At 33.8% G+C, this 18,224-nt stretch overlaps 1 protein-coding gene across 1 annotated transcript in view; it reads right to left on the bottom strand.

Moving 5' to 3' along the window:
* LOC110027779 (protein arginine N-methyltransferase 7) overlaps nucleotides 1–15,787 on the bottom strand; it is a 79,892-nt gene extending 64,105 nt beyond the window's left edge. Inside the window, exons 1-6 of the mRNA XM_020729332.1 lie at nucleotides 14,939–15,787; nucleotides 14,586–14,808; nucleotides 3,282–3,407; nucleotides 1,086–1,250; nucleotides 891–1,009; nucleotides 731–810 (exon numbers count right to left, since the gene is read on the bottom strand). Of these exons, the coding sequence (XP_020584991.1) occupies nucleotides 731–810; nucleotides 891–1,009; nucleotides 1,086–1,250; nucleotides 3,282–3,407; nucleotides 14,586–14,808; nucleotides 14,939–15,333 (1,108 nt within the window). The 5' untranslated portion in view covers nucleotides 15,334–15,787. The remainder of the gene's footprint in view (nucleotides 1–730; nucleotides 811–890; nucleotides 1,010–1,085; nucleotides 1,251–3,281; nucleotides 3,408–14,585; nucleotides 14,809–14,938) is intronic.
* Between the last annotated feature and the right edge of the window lie 2,437 nt (nucleotides 15,788–18,224).

The following is an 18,224-nucleotide window of genomic DNA, read 5'->3' as shown; positions in this document are numbered from 1 at the left end:
TCAATTTGTTGCAATTGCATTAGCAAATTTTAAAATCTTGCCTATTGCAATGATGACTGATTTTTATTTCTAAAATATCTCACCTCTTAGATTAAAAAAAATGTAAAATTTCTCGCATTGCAATTTCAAAAACTGCGAAATGAATATATTCGTGATAGGGTTGGTGTAGCTCCTGTGACGGACAAAATTAGAGAAAGTCGTCTTAGATGGTTTGGTCACATTAAACGTCGACCATCTGATGATCTGATTAGGAGAGTAGATGTTTTAGATTCGACTTGTGTTAAGAAAGACAGAGGTAGACCTAGGAAGACTTGGGCTTATTGTATTAAAAATGATCTTAACTTACTAGAACTAAATGAAAATATGACACTAAATAGGACGCAATGGCGAAAAAGGATTCATGTAGCCGACCCCATGTAGTGGGATTTAAGGCTTTGTTGTTGTTGTTGTTGTTGTTGTTGCAATATCAAAAACTGTTTCTTTGTTTTAAAGCAACAAACGAAAATTTATTTTTAACATGCTCACTTCCTAGTAAATAAAAAAAAAAATAAAATAATTTTAAAAACAACACATACACACACCAATCAAATTTGATTGGTGCTCAAACTTGTTAGGTTAGAATTTACAAGGAACAAAAAGTAAGATGCAAGCGTTCCTCAAAAATAGGAAAGCCTGATTTCTAGATTTAACTGGTAACATTCTAACTCATTTGAACCATGTGGTGGCATACCTTCAGATTTAGAAGAGCCAATCCAATTAGGTGCCGTTGAGTAAAATATTGATCCTTCGCGGTCAAGTTGAAGCACCCACCTGCAGAAAAGATGCCCGCTAAAGAATAAACAACAAACTAATTGACATGTTTGCTGCAAAGCATGCATGAGTGCAAGTACCACGTCACTACAGCATGAACTTTTCCATCATCTGTTGGCTTTATCCACATTTCAGTTTCTCCATGACTATCTGGGCGTCTCCAAAAATCAAATACAAAAATTTTGAAAGGTTCTGACAGCTGATATTTCAACATTAGAAAATAATCATTTTTTCCTTTCTATTATCGGTAATGTTCGAGATCAAGTATGTTATACCAGACGTATCTCATTGCAGAGTGAATTAAAATGCATAGCATACTGCTGCAGTTTTACATGTACTATCTTCTCTAACCCAGCAGGAGAAAGATAGATTCCATCTGATGCTCTAACTTCATTGCCATGCAAGTCATTTAGCTTCCACAAGAAAGTACTTTCAACTAGCTGGACATCACAAACATAGATGCAACATAAGCAGCTCTTTCAATAACCAGTGAAAGTAAAATTAATTGCAATTTTTAATTTCGGATATGCAAAATGTTAGAAAACAAGGCTTCCAGGAGGAGACAAATAATGGAATGACATTCACCGGTTTCTGGCAATGAGTGTAGATTGTTTGTACAGAGCGTGGTTGTTGCAAACTGTTGAGACACAAATGTCATAAATTAAACTATTATCTTCATACACAAAGTGCTGTTTGGAGTATTTTTATGTTATGAAGATTTCATAAATACCACTAAATTCTTTTGTATTTACATATCTAAAACCTAAACTTCAATTTTTACATACATGCCACACTCCCAATGCATGAAAATGCATATTTCACTTTTTAAAAATTAAAATGGGGGTATTTTTGATGTGATATGAAAGATTTGGGTGGTATACATGTAATAATTAAAGTTTAAGTGTAGATATGTAAACACAAAAGAAATGGATGGTATGCACGAAACAGCTCACCTTTATGTTAAATTAAAAAAAAAACTACCAAAAGAGATCTGCATGGCTATTTGCCTAGTGGATAGTATAGGTCATCAAAATCAGCAATAGTCCATAACAAGGACTGATTATTTGCTAGTAAATACCAACATAGAGCACTGGACAATTCCATGAGCTATTATCGATGTGTGGCCTTCTCACTAGAAATTCCCTCGGCATAATTGTATTGATAGCTCTGCTAATCAATATTTTACAAGGCTTTTACACAAATATTTACAAGAAGAGGCTCCCTGCCCGACAACAGCTACATTCCTACAATTCTAAAAGTATTATCTATCCATAAACACAAAATAGGCTATAGTGATATGGGAGCATCCATGGGATTGTGGATCCCCTGTGAATGAGGAGTTCCATGTGATCACAGAATATCCCGAGATTGTGGGTGCCAACCACTAGGCCCACTCGTTTACTTAGTACAACCACAATATTATTTCCTTTCTATGTTTCTCACCTACTTCTCTATTTCTAATTAGGTTATTTTCTATTAGGAAACTTTTATATATGTTATATGCTGGTTGATTTGGGACTTTAGCTTTATGTTGATGTTTAGGAGAATATATTCTCCGCTATCCTCTTTCTTTTGCAAGGGGCGTGTCTGTATCTTGTGCATGAACAGTTGGTGAATCTTTTCACCTTATGAATGTTGTCGTTTTGTGGTTCTCTACACTATTTTCAATCAGGACAGCAGCCAACAACTCCCATTCCCATAAAAACTCCATCTACCTCGCATAATATCATTCCCTTACTATTCTACAGCCCCCACCCCGCTAAATCCACTTCATACACACCTTCTAGGAACCTTAGAACGCTATAGTCAAGTAAATTATGATTTAACAGAATAAGAAAGCACATAATAAAAATAGGGTATTCTAAAAATTTCAATAACAACTAAATTCAAGTGCATAGTGGGTTGAACATGTTTCAAACATAAATCCCAACATGATAATTTGATACTACATAAACTTCTTTAATATAATACACTAAAAAATACAGTGAAGACCAAAAAGAGGGCTAAAATACTTGAGCTCTCATCCATTTTTTAATAAAAAGTACTAATTTTACTGATTCTTTTATTAAAATGCATATATGGAAAAATAAAGAAATATGCTTTAAATTGACGCCCTATCTGCACATTATAAATTTTCGTCAGCTTATCGCACTTTTGTTCTCAAAAGGTGGGGATGTGTATGCAATCTGACAGTGTCATTACTTTAAAAAAATGTTTCCTACTAGACAGTTATACCCATAACAAGCACAGAAGATGATCTGAAGCGCCAGTAGTTGACAGAGTCCTAGCATTTGTCAAGGACATTTAAAGTAATGCTTATAATTGGTAATTAATACTTATGTGTTATAATTGGTTGTAAATTAGTTAAATTGGTAATTGGTAAATATAATTACTTATGTGTTATAAAGCACTAATCCATTGAAAATACCATACGAAATCTTATGATAAATTCAAAAGAAAAGCAACAAAACCTGGCCATAAGTGGTGGCGCGATATGGAACAGTTTTTGCATTAGTAGTCAGCAGCATATCATGTGCATGTTGTAGTGTTGATATCAATCCTTCACCTAGCAACTCAGAGTCCAGAATTTCACTAACCTGCAGGTTCAGAAAGAAAGAAAAAATCATATAACCATGAAACTAAAATATTATGCAGGCTTATTTAAATTTTGATTTAACAAATAATTTTTTGCTCACATTGCTCTATTATGGTAATCATCAATATCATTATTAGCCATATCCGACTATTGTGCCTTAGTTTCTGATTTGTCATTTCTCATTTGTTCTTAGAGTGTTGTATGAAGTATCAAATTTAATCAACATAAATCCATTTCAACAAATTTTAATTTTTAATCAAAGGTTTGCTCTTTCTTACTTTATAATCTTTAGAAACTAACTTTATATAACCATCTACCAGTGCATTTTCTATTATTCATTTTACATTTCAAAATCATCAACCATTTGTTTATCTATCAAAAAAATATGAAAAAAAAAACGCTTCGTATTATTATTGCACAAACGGCAGTCAAGTAAAACAGGTTATAACCTAAATTTTGAGTCTGGAATAAGAAGAATAAAATTAGGTCATAATTAGCCCAACAAAAAGGGAAAAATAAAAAAGAAATTGTATATAATAAAGTGGGTAAGGGAGGATCTATAGTGGGGCACTGGGGGCTCCTGCCCCCCCTGGCTCGGCCCACTTAAAATATTTAAGCTTACATCTATTTTATAAGCTCAAAGCCCTACTTACCGCTTCATTAAACTCTTGTCGCATCTTTTTATCTACCCAAATTGTAGCTGCAGTCAGACAAGGCATCCCCAAATCTCCTTCAAAAACCTCCACGCTGGGGCAATGAGACGTCATCCACTGTAAGTAGTCTTCCAAAATAAATAGATGGTAGCTTCTTATTCTACTATTTATCTCTCCATTTCTTCTAAGATTTTTACTCATCAACAATTTCATGAGCTTGGAATAGAAATGTCAAGTTTTTTCATGATTCCTGAATGAATTTTGACAGTATGTTGATTGGTTTATCCAGTCCCTTGATGGTTTTAATTTCCTTTTTTTTCTTTTGTTTTCAGTACAGTGGCTCACTCTCTCTCTCAAATCAAGTACTAAAGGAAGCCAAGTAGATAACTACTTAATAAAGTAAAAATAGAGGAGATAATGAAATTTCTTGAGAATTAAAAAAAAAACAATTCTCAGTTCAAACCAAAGAAAAGCTTCCTTGATACCAATGCATACCACAACATCATCGCATCATCCATGAAATATGAATTTCAGCCCTGGTCGTTTATTAAACTATTGCAAATAAACAAGTGACAATTTAATTAAAGGATTCCCAACAAGAAAATGATTTCTTCCTCCCAACCATCTAATTATACTAAGGCATCTTATTTTGTTTAGATCTAAATATTTTCAGTTTTTTTAGACTTACTAGTTACTAGTTGAATCTTTTTATTATAATCTTAATAGCACTTTTAAAAAAAATTATCCTAGGTTAAATTTTAAATACATTATGTTTAATTTATTTAATACCAAATGTAGCTAAAATATGGAGACATTTTAAAAGAAAAATTTACACTAGTAAACGACAAATATCAAGCACAATCAACATTGTTAAATTTAATACAAATTTTAAATGAAATTATTTAAAAGTCAACCTAGAAGACATGCGAGCACATCCAGGAATTCAGATTACCATTCAAATTTGTAGAGCTTACTTACAAAAAGATTCTTGCCAACCTCATGAACATAATTTCCTGAAAACTTGATTAGTTTGATGAATTCAAAGTTAGTTGGAATGTAGTATTGAAAAAAAATATGTTTATTGCTTATTTTGTTATCTTTATAGACCAGATATAGGAGCTCAAGGTGGTGGTGATAGTTTTGACAATAAAAGATTTTAAAATTGGAAAAATAAGAATAGGTTTCTAATTCATATTGGCCACTTCAATAATGCTCATAATGTTGCCTAGTAAAAATGCAATGACCTAATGAATCAATATCAACATATCAATTTTGCTTTCACAAAATCTTCTGATCAAATAAATCATGATTATCAAACATGTTTGACAGCAAGCTAGATTGTGCACGTTTTCTAGTAGACTAACGTTTAGGTTTTTGTAAATCAAGAAAACTTTTTGAAATTGCATTTTCTAACAGACCATAATGAAGATGTAAAAAAATTGCTTTAGGAAATGCTCCAAAAAAATGACAAAATTGTTTCTCCTAAAATTCAAAAAAAATTACACATGTCATTGTTGTTGAGACCATAAATGTTATTATTGTTTTTTTTTTAAAGATGAACTTCTATATTTGCAGTCCACAACATGTTGATATATGCTATTCGAGGCGAGCCTAAAACTCAGAACGCCAGGGGACTTACAACATTGCTGCCAACTGAAGTGCCAACCAGTTATTATTAATAAATTAGGAGATGATTTATTCACTATTCTATTGGATGAGTCTCGAGATGTGTCAGCCAAAGAACAAGTACCAGTTTCAATTCATTTTAATAAAAGAGATGTTACTGAATGATTTTTTGGATTAATACATGTCAATGAGACTTCTGCTCCAACTCTTAAAAAAAACAATAGAAGCTCTTTTTGCAAAATATGGGTTAAGTATTGCACGATTACTTGGTCAAGGTTATTATGGGGCGAGAAATATACCCGGTGAGTTTAATGGATTGAAGACTTTAATTATGAAAGATAATTGTTCAGCTCATTACATACATTATTTTGCACATCAACTTCAATCGGTCTTGGCTGTTGAGGCTAAAAATCATGTTCATGTTACTTCTCTTTTCAATATAATTACCAATTTAAATAATCTTGTTGGGAACTCATGTAAATGAAGATATATTTTAAAAGAGAAACCAGTCAATATACTTATTCAACAGTTACAAAATAGAGAATTGACAATAGGTAGATGGCTAAATCAAGAAATTTCACTTCAACGGGCTCGAGATACACGTTAGGGGTCACACTATGGAACACTCACTAATCTACTTTTGTTATTTGAATCTATTGATGAGGTTCTTGATATAATAATTCAAGAAGGTTCAAGTAGTGAGCAAAGAACTGAAGAATATGCATTGTTAGATTCTATACAGTATTTTGATTTTATTTTTTATTGCATTTAATGAAAATTATATTGGGCGTCACAAATTAACTTTCTCAAGTATTACAGAAGAAAGACCAAGATATTATAGATGTCATGAAAGCTTCAAAACAAAGACTTCAAATAATGAGAGATGATGCATGGACATTTTTAATTGAAGTAAACGCATTCTGTTTAAAAAATAATATAGTTATTCCTAATAAGATTATGCTCAGAGAATTACAAATTTACAACATTATCAAGTAGAGTTATTTAACTCTGTGATAGATATGCAATTTCCAGAGTTTAATGAGAGATTCAATGAAATAAATATTGAATTGCTTCTATGTATAAAATGTTGAATCCATGTGATGCATTTTCAGCTTTTGATAAGAAACGATTGAAATGTCTTGTAAGACTTTGTCCTTCTGATTTCACAAATATTGATCTTCTCATATTAGATGGTCAGCTTGAAAATTTTATATGATATGAGATCTAGTGATTCATTTTTGAAGTTAAAAGGAATTGGAGAACTTGCAAAAAAATTCATGGAAACTAAAAAATGATGATGTTTATGCAATGGTATACTTACCAATGAAGCTTGAATTGATATTACCAATTGCAACAGCAACAGTTGAACGAGCTTTCTCAGCTATAAATATTGTAAAGAAACGTTTGAATAATCGTATGTGCAAGCTTGGGTGCATAATTAGCTGATTACATATTTTGAAAATGAAATTTAAATGTGTTCATAAATAACTGATTATACAATAATTTCAGCATATGAAAACTCGAAGGTAGAAATTATAGGTGATTGTCTTTTTTTTCTAGTTTTTATGTTAGTATCTATTTATCAATTTTTGAATGTTTTTGTAATTTTTTCCAGCATATTTTATCATTTATATATTATTATTCTAAAAAATAATTAAAACCGCCAATGTAGGTCCAAAGCCCGGATGGAAAATGTTGAGAGTTGTTTTCTGAAATGAGTAATTTGTGCACCCACTTAAAATAAATCTTGGCTCTGCACCTGAAAGTGGGTATTAATGTAGCAATTAAACTCATGCCTAAAGGCAATCCTAATAAGAATAAAAAATTACTTGAGAGCATTCATTTTGCAGATAGGCAAGCATTTCTTAAAAATCAAACCATGGATTTTTAGTAAAACATTATGCTACAAATCTTGCTTCATATCAGTCAATAGTTCCATTAGTTTTGTGTTTCATGTTGAGCAACCATTTGAATTAAACATATTTGTTTCCCTTTGAGAAGATTTTAAACATTCCACATACCATTTATTTTAAGGGTCCAAGTTTCTTTATGAACTAAAATTTTTAAGGCTTCTTGAATATTATTTGGAATTTTTATGGTGGAAAGACTTTTTGTAAGGGTGACACTTTGGAGATAGTTTGTGATGCAAAATATAATGATTAATTGAATGATTGAAGCAACATCTCAAACTTTCTCTGAGAGCATAAAGAGGTATAAATTATCTTCATAATCAATATTACCATATTCAAATAAAATTAGAGATGTCAGTTGAGGCCAATAAGGTAAGACTATTATTATCACAAAATTCATATTCACAAAAAGGGTTAATGTTCTCTGCTTGGATGTACGATTTAGGTAAAGAATATAACATTTAAAGAGGGATACATTCATAATGGTCTAATATTTTTTTAGTATGGGGACAATAACACCTATCCTTGGTGGTGAGGAAAGTAACTACAAAGGGTATATTTGGGATATTGGAGCAGTGGCAGTGCAGCGTCGCACCGCACTTTGTGGCATTTGAAAAAAAAAAATTGCATGCTTTTTCAAAAAAATTCAGTAAAAAACTGCATTTTACAATCTGACCTGGTTAAGCATGATCGTTGTGAGAACTTGTGGTCTGACTTTTTGAAAATTAAAAGAAAATTTAAATAGTCACCGTAGTTTTTTAAATAGCAATTTCTTTTAAACAGACCTTAAAAATAAATTTTATACCTTTTGGATGTAATTTACTTCTTTAATCTGGGATAATATGCACAAAGCAGAGTAGCCAAACACCTTTAAGTAAAATAGTGTAGATATATCTGCGTTTGGGATGCTTAGGTAAGACTTCGACCAAAAGTTTTAAATTTTAGAATTATTGATGGCAAACAATTAAAAAGATAAGCACTAGTAAAAGAATCTTCACCAACAATAATTTGCAATGTTACTAGTGATGATAACTAATTGAATAACCTATATAAGTTATTTATCATTTCCCTATATTATCTCATTTTATTGAGTATGAATATAAGAATTTTGGTAAGCAATTTTCTACAGGAAGAACTATTCTCCAAGAATGAAATAAAAGTATTATTTCCCATGGTCAATCCTGAAGACTTGAGCAAAAGTTTTAAATTAGGTTTTTCTAATGGAGTAGAATTAAACTTAAACATTATTAAAAGGATCCAAATAGTTTTAATGTAGTCATCATCAAAAAAACATAATCCACAGAACACCCGAGATATTGTTTGCCAAAGATAGATCCCATACGTCACTAAGGATAGTGGGAGGCTGTCCTGGGCAGCAACAATGCAGCGGAAAGGCTGGGACAGCAGGGAGGAGGTGTAGTTTGGGTGGCAATAAACCAAGAAGGAAGTGGGAGGCAACTGGGAAGGTGGGGCTGCAGAAGACTCTTGTGGCCGGTTGCAGTCATATACAGCGACCGGGAGCGACGAGAAAGGGATGTGGAAAGAGATAGAAGGAAGATAATCACCACACGAGAGAGATACAACTGGAGCACAACTCAATCCCTCGGATACAGCTCTCGAAAGAGAAAGCGAACACCAACGGCTGTCCTGACAGAAATCTAAAACAAAACATACAAAAAACTAACCCTAAGAAAGTAAACAACATATTTATAAAAGCAATAGCAATTAGAATAGGAAGGAATTAGAATAGAAAGGAAATATAAAACTTACAGGATCAAATAGGAAAAAGAGTATGGTGTATTGTAGCTGCTACAGTACCGCGACCCAAGCTCCCACATCATCCCATTAAACCAAGGATCAAAAAAGAAAGAAAGCTTACTATTGCAATTTATCTCAAAGGAAAAGCCTTTTTTTATTCCAACAGCAATTTGCATTAGAGCTCTCAAAAAGGGGAAAAGCTATGTTTTAACTTTAACCATAAAGAGCCATAGAAGTTGTGACATCATTCAAAAAGGTAGGAGTTAGTATTAGTGTCTACAAATAATTTTGGATTTGCACAAGAGATTTATAGTTACCATATTAGAAATACCAATGCCACCTTGGTCTCTGGACTTAGTGATGACATTCCACACAAAAGTATGAATTTTTTTATTCTTATCATTATGGTGGATGAAATTTTTAATAAGAGAAGTTTCCTTCTTAGGCCATTGGGGATAATAAAGGAAAGGATCTAAATCAATAATGGAGATAATTTCAAAGAGTAGATTTAACCAGTTGGAATAGACTAGCAAAACTAAGACTTTCTGTTTCCAACCATTAAGCCAATATTACATTTTGTCAATGATTTGAACAATCAGCAGCTTTGAGTTTAGAAATGTTAGTTATGCCCAAGTACTCCTATGGTAAGGCTTTGATTTTGAACCCCAAATTGTCACAAATGGGCTACTTTAATAATTCATTCAAAAATTTAGACAATAAATAGTGGATTTAGTAGAATTGGCACAGAGGTTAGTAACATCATTAAATATTTCCAAGACAGAGGATAAGTAGCTAGTAGAAGTTGTAGAAGCCTTTCCAAAGGCCATAAGATCATCAGCAAAAATGTAATGGATAATGTTGTAATTGTTGAGAACATGGATAGAACCTTTATAACGAAGATCCATGAATCAAGAAAAAAAACACCCATTAAGATAGTAAAAATACGAAGAAATAAAGGACCAGAAGTAGAGTTGAAGAATCAATGTAGTTCACTATTAATAATCACATAAAAATAAATATGAGAAGTGCATGTCTTGCAGCTAATGAACTAAGAGGAAAACGAAAAGTAGAAATTCTTTCATAAAGAAAATTATTGTTAACCATACAAAAGTTTTCAAGAGATCAATTTCGATACAAAAAATTTTAGGATGTGTAGATGTATTAAAACCTTGAAAAAACTTATTGGAAATAATAATATTTTCAATAATATCTCTTCTATAAAGAAAAGCAACTCGAATAGAATGAATAAAGTTAGAGAGAATAAGTTTAATTCTACTAGCAAAGAGTTTGGTGATGACTTTGTAATGAGTATTGCAAAGTGATATAGGCATGTAATCATTTAAAATTTGTGCTTGAGGCTTCTTGGGGATTAAGGTAACAGCTGAATATTGGATACGGTTGGAAGTTTGGATGTGGCAAAGAAGCATTTAATAGGTTGTATGCATAAAGGGCAAGCAGTGTCCCAAGTATCTTTGAAGAATTGGGAGATGAAAGAATCAGGTTATTGGAACCAATGCTGAAAAATATACTTTTGGTTTCCACATAAGTAAAATCCATAACAAGGGAGTTGCATCTATAAGCAAAGAGGGTGTGTGGCACAAGAATATTATAAGAAATCACACATGAATAGTGATTTGAATAGTTAACAAAGAGGGTGTATGGCACAAGAATATTTTAAGAAATCACACTTGAAGCGTAATTAAAACAGTTGAGGCGTGAAGAGAAATAGGCAACAAGCTCACTGACAATATCAAGTTGAGATTGTATCAAACATGATTGATATTGAGTTCTCCAATAAAAATCTTTCTTGCTTGATTTTGATTCATTGATAAAGAAATTTAATGTCATCTTTGATGCGCATATTTAGCCATTTTCAATCCAATCACTTTCACAAGAAGTGGCATCAATTAGTTTTCTTTGTATTTCAAGAGCATTGTATAGAAGATCATACTTAAGAGGTCGTTGCTTAAGGTTTTGCATAGTTTGACATTGCTTATTTTTTAGATCATAAATAATGTTAAAATATAATGAGAGAAGTTACGCTTGATATTATTAAGAGCAGTTTTGATATTATTGAGTTTGTTGTAAAAAGCAAAAAAAGGTTCACTATCAGCATAGTGATGTCAACTATTTAAGATAATATCGTGACGTTACTCATATTTACACCAATTATTCTTGTACATAAACCAACATTTAGGTATAAAATTATTGCCCAAGGAGATCAAGGTAGGAGAGTGATTAGAGGTAAGAGGTTCTAAGACTTTAAAGATAGAATATAGGTAGTCAATCAACCAACGAATATTGTAAATTGCTCAATCCAGCAAACATCTAATAGAGTTATAAATTTGTTAAGTGCAACCGTCATAAGAACGAATAACATTGTGCGGTAATGAGGCTAGAATTTCAAATGCAGGTATTGAAGTTAAGAACTTACTTGGGATAGGAGACGCCACCAATTTTTCATTTTGGAGTATGGATACAATTAAAATTTCACATTATTATTCAAGGATCATATATATTAGAAGCAAGATCCATAATAGAATTTCATAATTTTTTTTTCCTTTTAACTGCACGATAATAAGTATTAACAAATGAAACAAGAAATTTAATGCAAACAGAGAAGACCAATTCACCATAAAAAAAATAAACATTAATCTCTAAAACAAAGAAAAAAACAAAAGCAGTGCTCCACTTGATCCATATGTGGTCATTCAAGGAGCAATTAAAATTATTAAGAGAAACTTCTTTCAGAAAGAGAGAGAAATGTCCAAGGGAAAAGGGATTCGAAATCATAGACGACTGGAATTTGATTTTAAGTAAACAAATAATGTCAAGATTGTAATTGTTAATAAGATTTCTACAATCAGTGATATGGATATCACTATTGAATCCATGCACATTCCAAGAAACCATTTTAGAAAAATAAGACAACTATAATGGAATAGTGTGGGAGATCCCTCCTTTAGGTCTACCTTTTGTTATTTTATGTTATAGATTGTAGTACTTAGGCAGTAATGGCAGGGTGACTGATTGGGGGCCAACTAGATCTGCTGGGCAGATCATGTTTCAGTCATGGGTAGGAGAGGAAGAAGAAGCCATTGCAGCTGTCAAACAGAGAGGAGGAATATGATTGCCATCAGAGGTAGAAGAATTATCTATAATCTTAGTAGGAGAATTATTCATAGGAGAATTGTTGTTGGCAGGGACGAGAGCTAGGATGTTAAGGTCAAGGGCAGAATGTGGTTTAGAAAGAGAGAAAAGAGGTGTATTGTGAGGCTTGCTAAGGCTTCTGGAGGTGTGTGTGTGGGTGGGGGCGTCTACTTAATAAGCAAGCAACTTCTCTAACGCTATAAGGACAGCACTGTAGGTGGTTTATAGTTCGGAGATTTCAAGCAAACTGAGGTCATAATCAAATGTGTTACAAGTTTTGCAAGGTAAAGGCTTCCATTCATATAAAACATGTTGTTACACATCTTTACCATTCAATGTAATAGCAATAACATCAAAAAGAAAAGATCCAGTAGATACTTGAACACTAAACCTAGCAAAAAATGACCTAAAACATTTTTTCATAAGGGGGTCAATAGCAAGAGAAATGTTGGTTTTATTGGCTATATTCGACATACTAATTTCAAACTAAAATAGAGAAAGTTTAGGAACTTTAAGCCAGATTGATACATCTTTAAAATCCTCATTTACAAGTTTAAAATTGGAGTCCATTTTTTGAAAATAAAAGCCTTCTAACACAAAGCAAGAGACACCCACCAAAAATAATATCAAAATCCTCCACACAAGTGAATTTGAAGAGAAAAAAATCATCAGTCAAACATATAAGATCAATTTTACCTTGAAGTTTCCACAATTTGTGAATATCTTGAAAGAGGTTACCATAAAACAATGCCTTGTCGAGAGCATAGCCAACCAGAGTTGTGAAATCTCTTAAGTAGAATGAAGCTAAACTCTTAAACATCTATATCTAGACGCATTTTGTGTAACAGTTAGAATTTCATCAAAAACTCCAAAGTTAAGCATGCTCTTGTGGGTGACCCCCTAAGATGGGTCACCTCCTAAGAAGTTACACCAATGGGCCAAAACTAGGAGGCCATTATGGCAAAACGAATAATATCTTAATGGACAAGTGTTCGGATTATTATAAATAGTATTAGAACATTATACTAGCTTGAATATGAGAACTAAATGACATACAAAACAAAATCTTGTGCCATGGAAGTCATCTCTTGAATTCTAAATAGGATAAGTAGCTACATGGTGGGAGCCACCACCTAAATCTGCAATGGGCACATCTAGAATCCTACCTATTTTGTGGATGATTCTAGGTTTAGAGCTTTGACGAGGACGTCAATTACTTAAATGGTAATGATTGTGAAACACCTTAAGTAGAGTGAAGCTAAACTCTTAAAAATTGAGGTTCTTTTTGTTGAAACGGTTGAAATTTCATCAAAACTCTAAAGTTAAGTGTGCTCGTGCAAGTGTATTTTTTGGATGGATGGCCTCCTGAGAAGTTACAGCAAATGGATAAAAACATGAGGTCATTATGCCAAAGCAGACAATATCTCGATGAATGAGAGTTCGAGATATTATAAGAGCCAAGTTCCATTACTTGGATACTTCATATATTTTCTCATTAGAGAAGATTACCTTATTTTCAGTGCAAGATATAAAAGAAAGGTTGAAAAAGAAAGTGTTCGACAAGTGTGAAGAAAGAAGGCCCTTCCAATTAACATGGATGAATGGAAGAGGTGGGAAAGAAGAGAGATCCATGGAGGCAAAGAGGCGGCACCCTCTTGGCCGGGTGTAGGAGTGTAGGGAGGATAAGATAGCAGAGTGTGGTTTCTAGGGCAAAAAAACTAGAAAAGGGGAAAAAGGGAGGAGGGGCGAGGAAAAAAAACCATAGAAGAGCAAGAGAGCAACTTTTTTAAGGGAGTGTATGACTCATTCAGTCCCTTTCCCTTATATAAGTTTGTAATGAAACAATAACAGCATCACTAATTCCAACTAGTCACCAGTGATCCAGAATAGCTTTTAACATTGTACAATCTGAATCGCTTAACTCACGACGAGCTCGCTGGATGATATTCAGCATCTCAGAAGCTAAAGTAGAAGCCTATGTTCAACTTCAAATTACTGGATAGCAGCACTTACGCTTTGCAGCCAAAGCAGATTATCTACCGATGAAACATGAAAATAAAAAAAGTTGAGGCAACGGCTTACCAGCACAGAAGCACGACAGTCTAAGTCTTCTCCAACTTGAAGCTCATCGGAGCGCTTATGAAACAATTTCACCATCCTATCCATTCCGTTAGTTCGAAGAATTTTTTGCATTAGTTTGCCCATGGGAAGATAATATTCGCACGCGGAAACCATCGCCTTCCCTCGTGCAGGACTCCCCATCATTGCTCGAGCTGCCATCATTGACAATAAGCCCGTCCCAGCACTTCAAGCAAACCCAATAAATTCCCAGGTTAAAATTTGCAAAGTAAACATGAGCAAGTACAGATTCAACAAAAAATTCAAATAAAAGGCAGACAACAGTTCAAGTTTTTATGACGAAGTGGAAGACGCACCCAATGTCCAGAACATGGCAGGGATCCGTAATGGTTTTCTCGATAGCAAGCCGGAAAGCACGATTACGGCGAGAGTCGTTGAGCATGTCGAGGTAGGAAGTGGCAGCAAGAACGGAGCGTGAAGCAGAAAGTGCCGTCACATCAACACTATCTTCATCTTCCTCGTCGATGACGATCCATTCCGATTCTCCTGTTAGCGGGTTCTGCCGTAGCTGGAAGGCGCGATGTCTGCTGGCGTCAAGAGAGCTCATAATTCGAGTTAAGGGGATTGGTGATGGAGTAAGGTGATTTCTGTAGAAAATTGAAAATTTGCGGCGGAAAAAATAAACAAGGTGGCGGCGATTTGTGCTCCTGGAGTACGCCGGCGGTGTGAGGACGGAGGGATAAATCAGCATGGAAACAAAGAGGCGCTCGATGTGTTGGGTTTAAATCGAGGCTACGGCGGTGTCTTTTCGAAAACGCAACCTAACTGTTGCGTCCGCTTGGGTTTTTTATATTAATTGGGGCCAGTTTCAAGATTTTGTGTTTATTGTACTGGTTGTTCGAATGATTTAATCCTAAACGTCAACCCTTCGTCCGGCATCTTCAATTCATCCTAAACGTCAACCCCGCGTCCGGCATCTCGTTTGGGAAAAATTTTACTACCGTGTACTTCTCCTTCCAGTCTCCTCCCTCCCAATCTCCCGATCTCACCCTCGCTGATTTCCAGATCTCGAGCGGAATGACATGGCAAAGTTGCGAAGGTGCTCGAGCTAAACAGATCGAATGGAACGGCATGGTGATACGGCAGTGAAGGCAACCAAGGCAATCGACTGGAACAGCATGGCGAAGTTGCTCTTCTTCGACGAGGCGTGGAAGGAGTTTTCCAAACTGAGTCCGTTCTTGATTAATTTTTTGAATTCTAGCAAAATTATTCTTGAGGAAGGTGCTCGAGCATAATATATCGCTGCAGCTGAGCAAATCTTTAAACTGCTCTGCCCTCAGGGTTTAAATTACATTACAGAAAAATGTTGCCCTAACATGAATGCTGCATCAATTATACTGAATGCAGTTAAGAAGGATTGAGAGTTTGATCAAAATAGAAAGGAGAAATATCTTTCCAAAATTTAATTTAGTTTTTGAATCTTCTTGTACACAATTTATTTTAGAATCATTCAGAAGTTAGTCCATGCTCTTAATTCAACAGAAATTTTTCATACTGTCTCCAGTGAAATTAAAATATATATTGTCAGATTTTTATTTGGAATCCATTATTTCACTTCAAAATATCATGTATATTTCTCTTTAATGAAAATAAAAGATAACTTGGAGCTACTCAAATCCATGTGTTTTCAAAAACTTATAATCATTCCAATTATCTCAGATTGCATGGTTGTTATATGAGATGTAAGTTCTAGAAAAATTTACATACATACTACACAATTCTTATGTGTTTACATGTGTCTGGGTGTTTGCGTTTAAGAAAGCTTAATGGTCGATTTGGTGCACCATCACTTTTTTGCCAGATATTCTCAAGCTCAAGACATCTCTACCCGCCACCATCAATTTTTGCAAGATATAACGTTTGACACAATTTGTACATTAGTGCTTTATTTTGTAAGTTTTAGGAATTGTGAAAATTTTTATTTGATTAAGCATACCATTTTGCTTTACACATGCATGCCAAGGCAAATCTAAAAAAATGAACTAGTGCAGATCTTCTAGATCATTTAATGTTTTTCAACTTTTCTGCATTTGCCCTTGCTCTTTGTTTGATTTAGAGCTTGCTGGAATTATTTTCCTTTTTTGTTTCAATCTTCGAGTTGAAAGTTGAGTTGAAAGTGTCCAGTACAGAACTGGGGATTCAAGTTTATTCAATTGATTAGTTGGAGATTTATGTATTTTTGTTATAGCCTTTAGTAGGATATATTGTACTGACTTTTTTTTTCTTGAAGTACATGCATTCTGATGTATGTGAATTTAACTACATAAATTTTTAGGTTCCTTGAACATTTGAATTGTGTATGAAAGCCTAAATTGTATGACATTATTTTATTAATCACATGTGAATTCGCCTTGAAATTTTTGTGCATGTTAGACATGTAGTTGAATATTTTTTTTTTCTAATATTGATATGTAAGATTGTCTATTTATGACAGTTTAATCAAGGGTAGAAATGAACTGATAATATTGTTAAATACAATTTAGCATTGAAGGATAAGGTAGAATATTGATAGACCGAAAGTAACAAGAATAAAATTTGTACAAAAATATTTATTTAGAATTAATTTATTGCCTCATACCAAAATAGTTGATATAAATCTTCTAGTTTTATATTCTTCTATCAAATTTGAAATGAGTATTTTTTTTTTATTTATTTTTTTTTCAAATTGTACGATATTTTTTCAAATATGTGTTTTTTTTTTTTTTAAGTTTCATGATACTAACTTTTAGGTGAAGTGTATATATTTTTCGTAATGTTATCAATGGGTTTTATTAGTTCTAAAATATTTAATATGTAGACATTGTTGTTTTGATGAAAAAATTACAACTTCTACATGACAGATTGTTCATTTAACTTTAAAAAAATTACAGATAAGTTGTTTATAAAACACACAAAACAAACAACTAAACAACTTATTCAAAATTAGGGCAGAATTGTCATTTATCAAGAATCAGTTAGTTTTATAAACGCACAAACCAAACAGTCAGACAATTTATCTGGATCAACTGTTTATCAGCAACTTATCAAGATAAGCAGTTTCTCTAAATAAGGGTCTGTTTAGGGCAGCTTATATTGCGGCAGCGTATAGGTGCGGCGGTGTTTTTGAAACCGCCGCCGCAATGTTTATTTTGCGCGTTTGCGCAGCTTATTTTATAATCTCTTTTTCGATTCCGTGAAAAGCTGATCGCGGGTCGATATCCACGATCAGCGCTTCGAACGCTGGATTGTGTCATATTTTACGTGCACACCCTTGGCCCTAAAACCTTTTATTCGCTCGCCTCCGCCTCTCTTCCTCGCATCATGCCCTAAAACCTTTTATCTGATCGCCTCCGCCTTCACTCTTCCTCGCGCGGAAGTCCGCTTTGCCTCACGCCGAAGAACCACTCTCTCGCCGCCGACTCTCCGGTCTTCCTCCGCTCCGCCGAAGACCCGCGCTTCCTCCGCCGAAGCTCTAAGCTATTCCTCCGCCAAGTCTTTGCTCTGCCGCCTCCGCCGAGGAATCCTTGGTCCGTTTCTGCTCCGCCAAAGGCAACTTCCACTCAGACTTTGGTAAGAAATCTCGATCTTACCTCCTCTCATTCA

Source organism: Phalaenopsis equestris, unplaced genomic scaffold (assembly GCF_001263595.1).
Source record: "Phalaenopsis equestris unplaced genomic scaffold, ASM126359v1 Scaffold000445, whole genome shotgun sequence".
Taxonomy (NCBI): domain Eukaryota; kingdom Viridiplantae; phylum Streptophyta; class Magnoliopsida; order Asparagales; family Orchidaceae; genus Phalaenopsis; species Phalaenopsis equestris.
The sequence above is the reverse complement of the archived record's forward strand: the minus strand, read 5'-3'. Positions and strand labels throughout refer to the sequence as shown.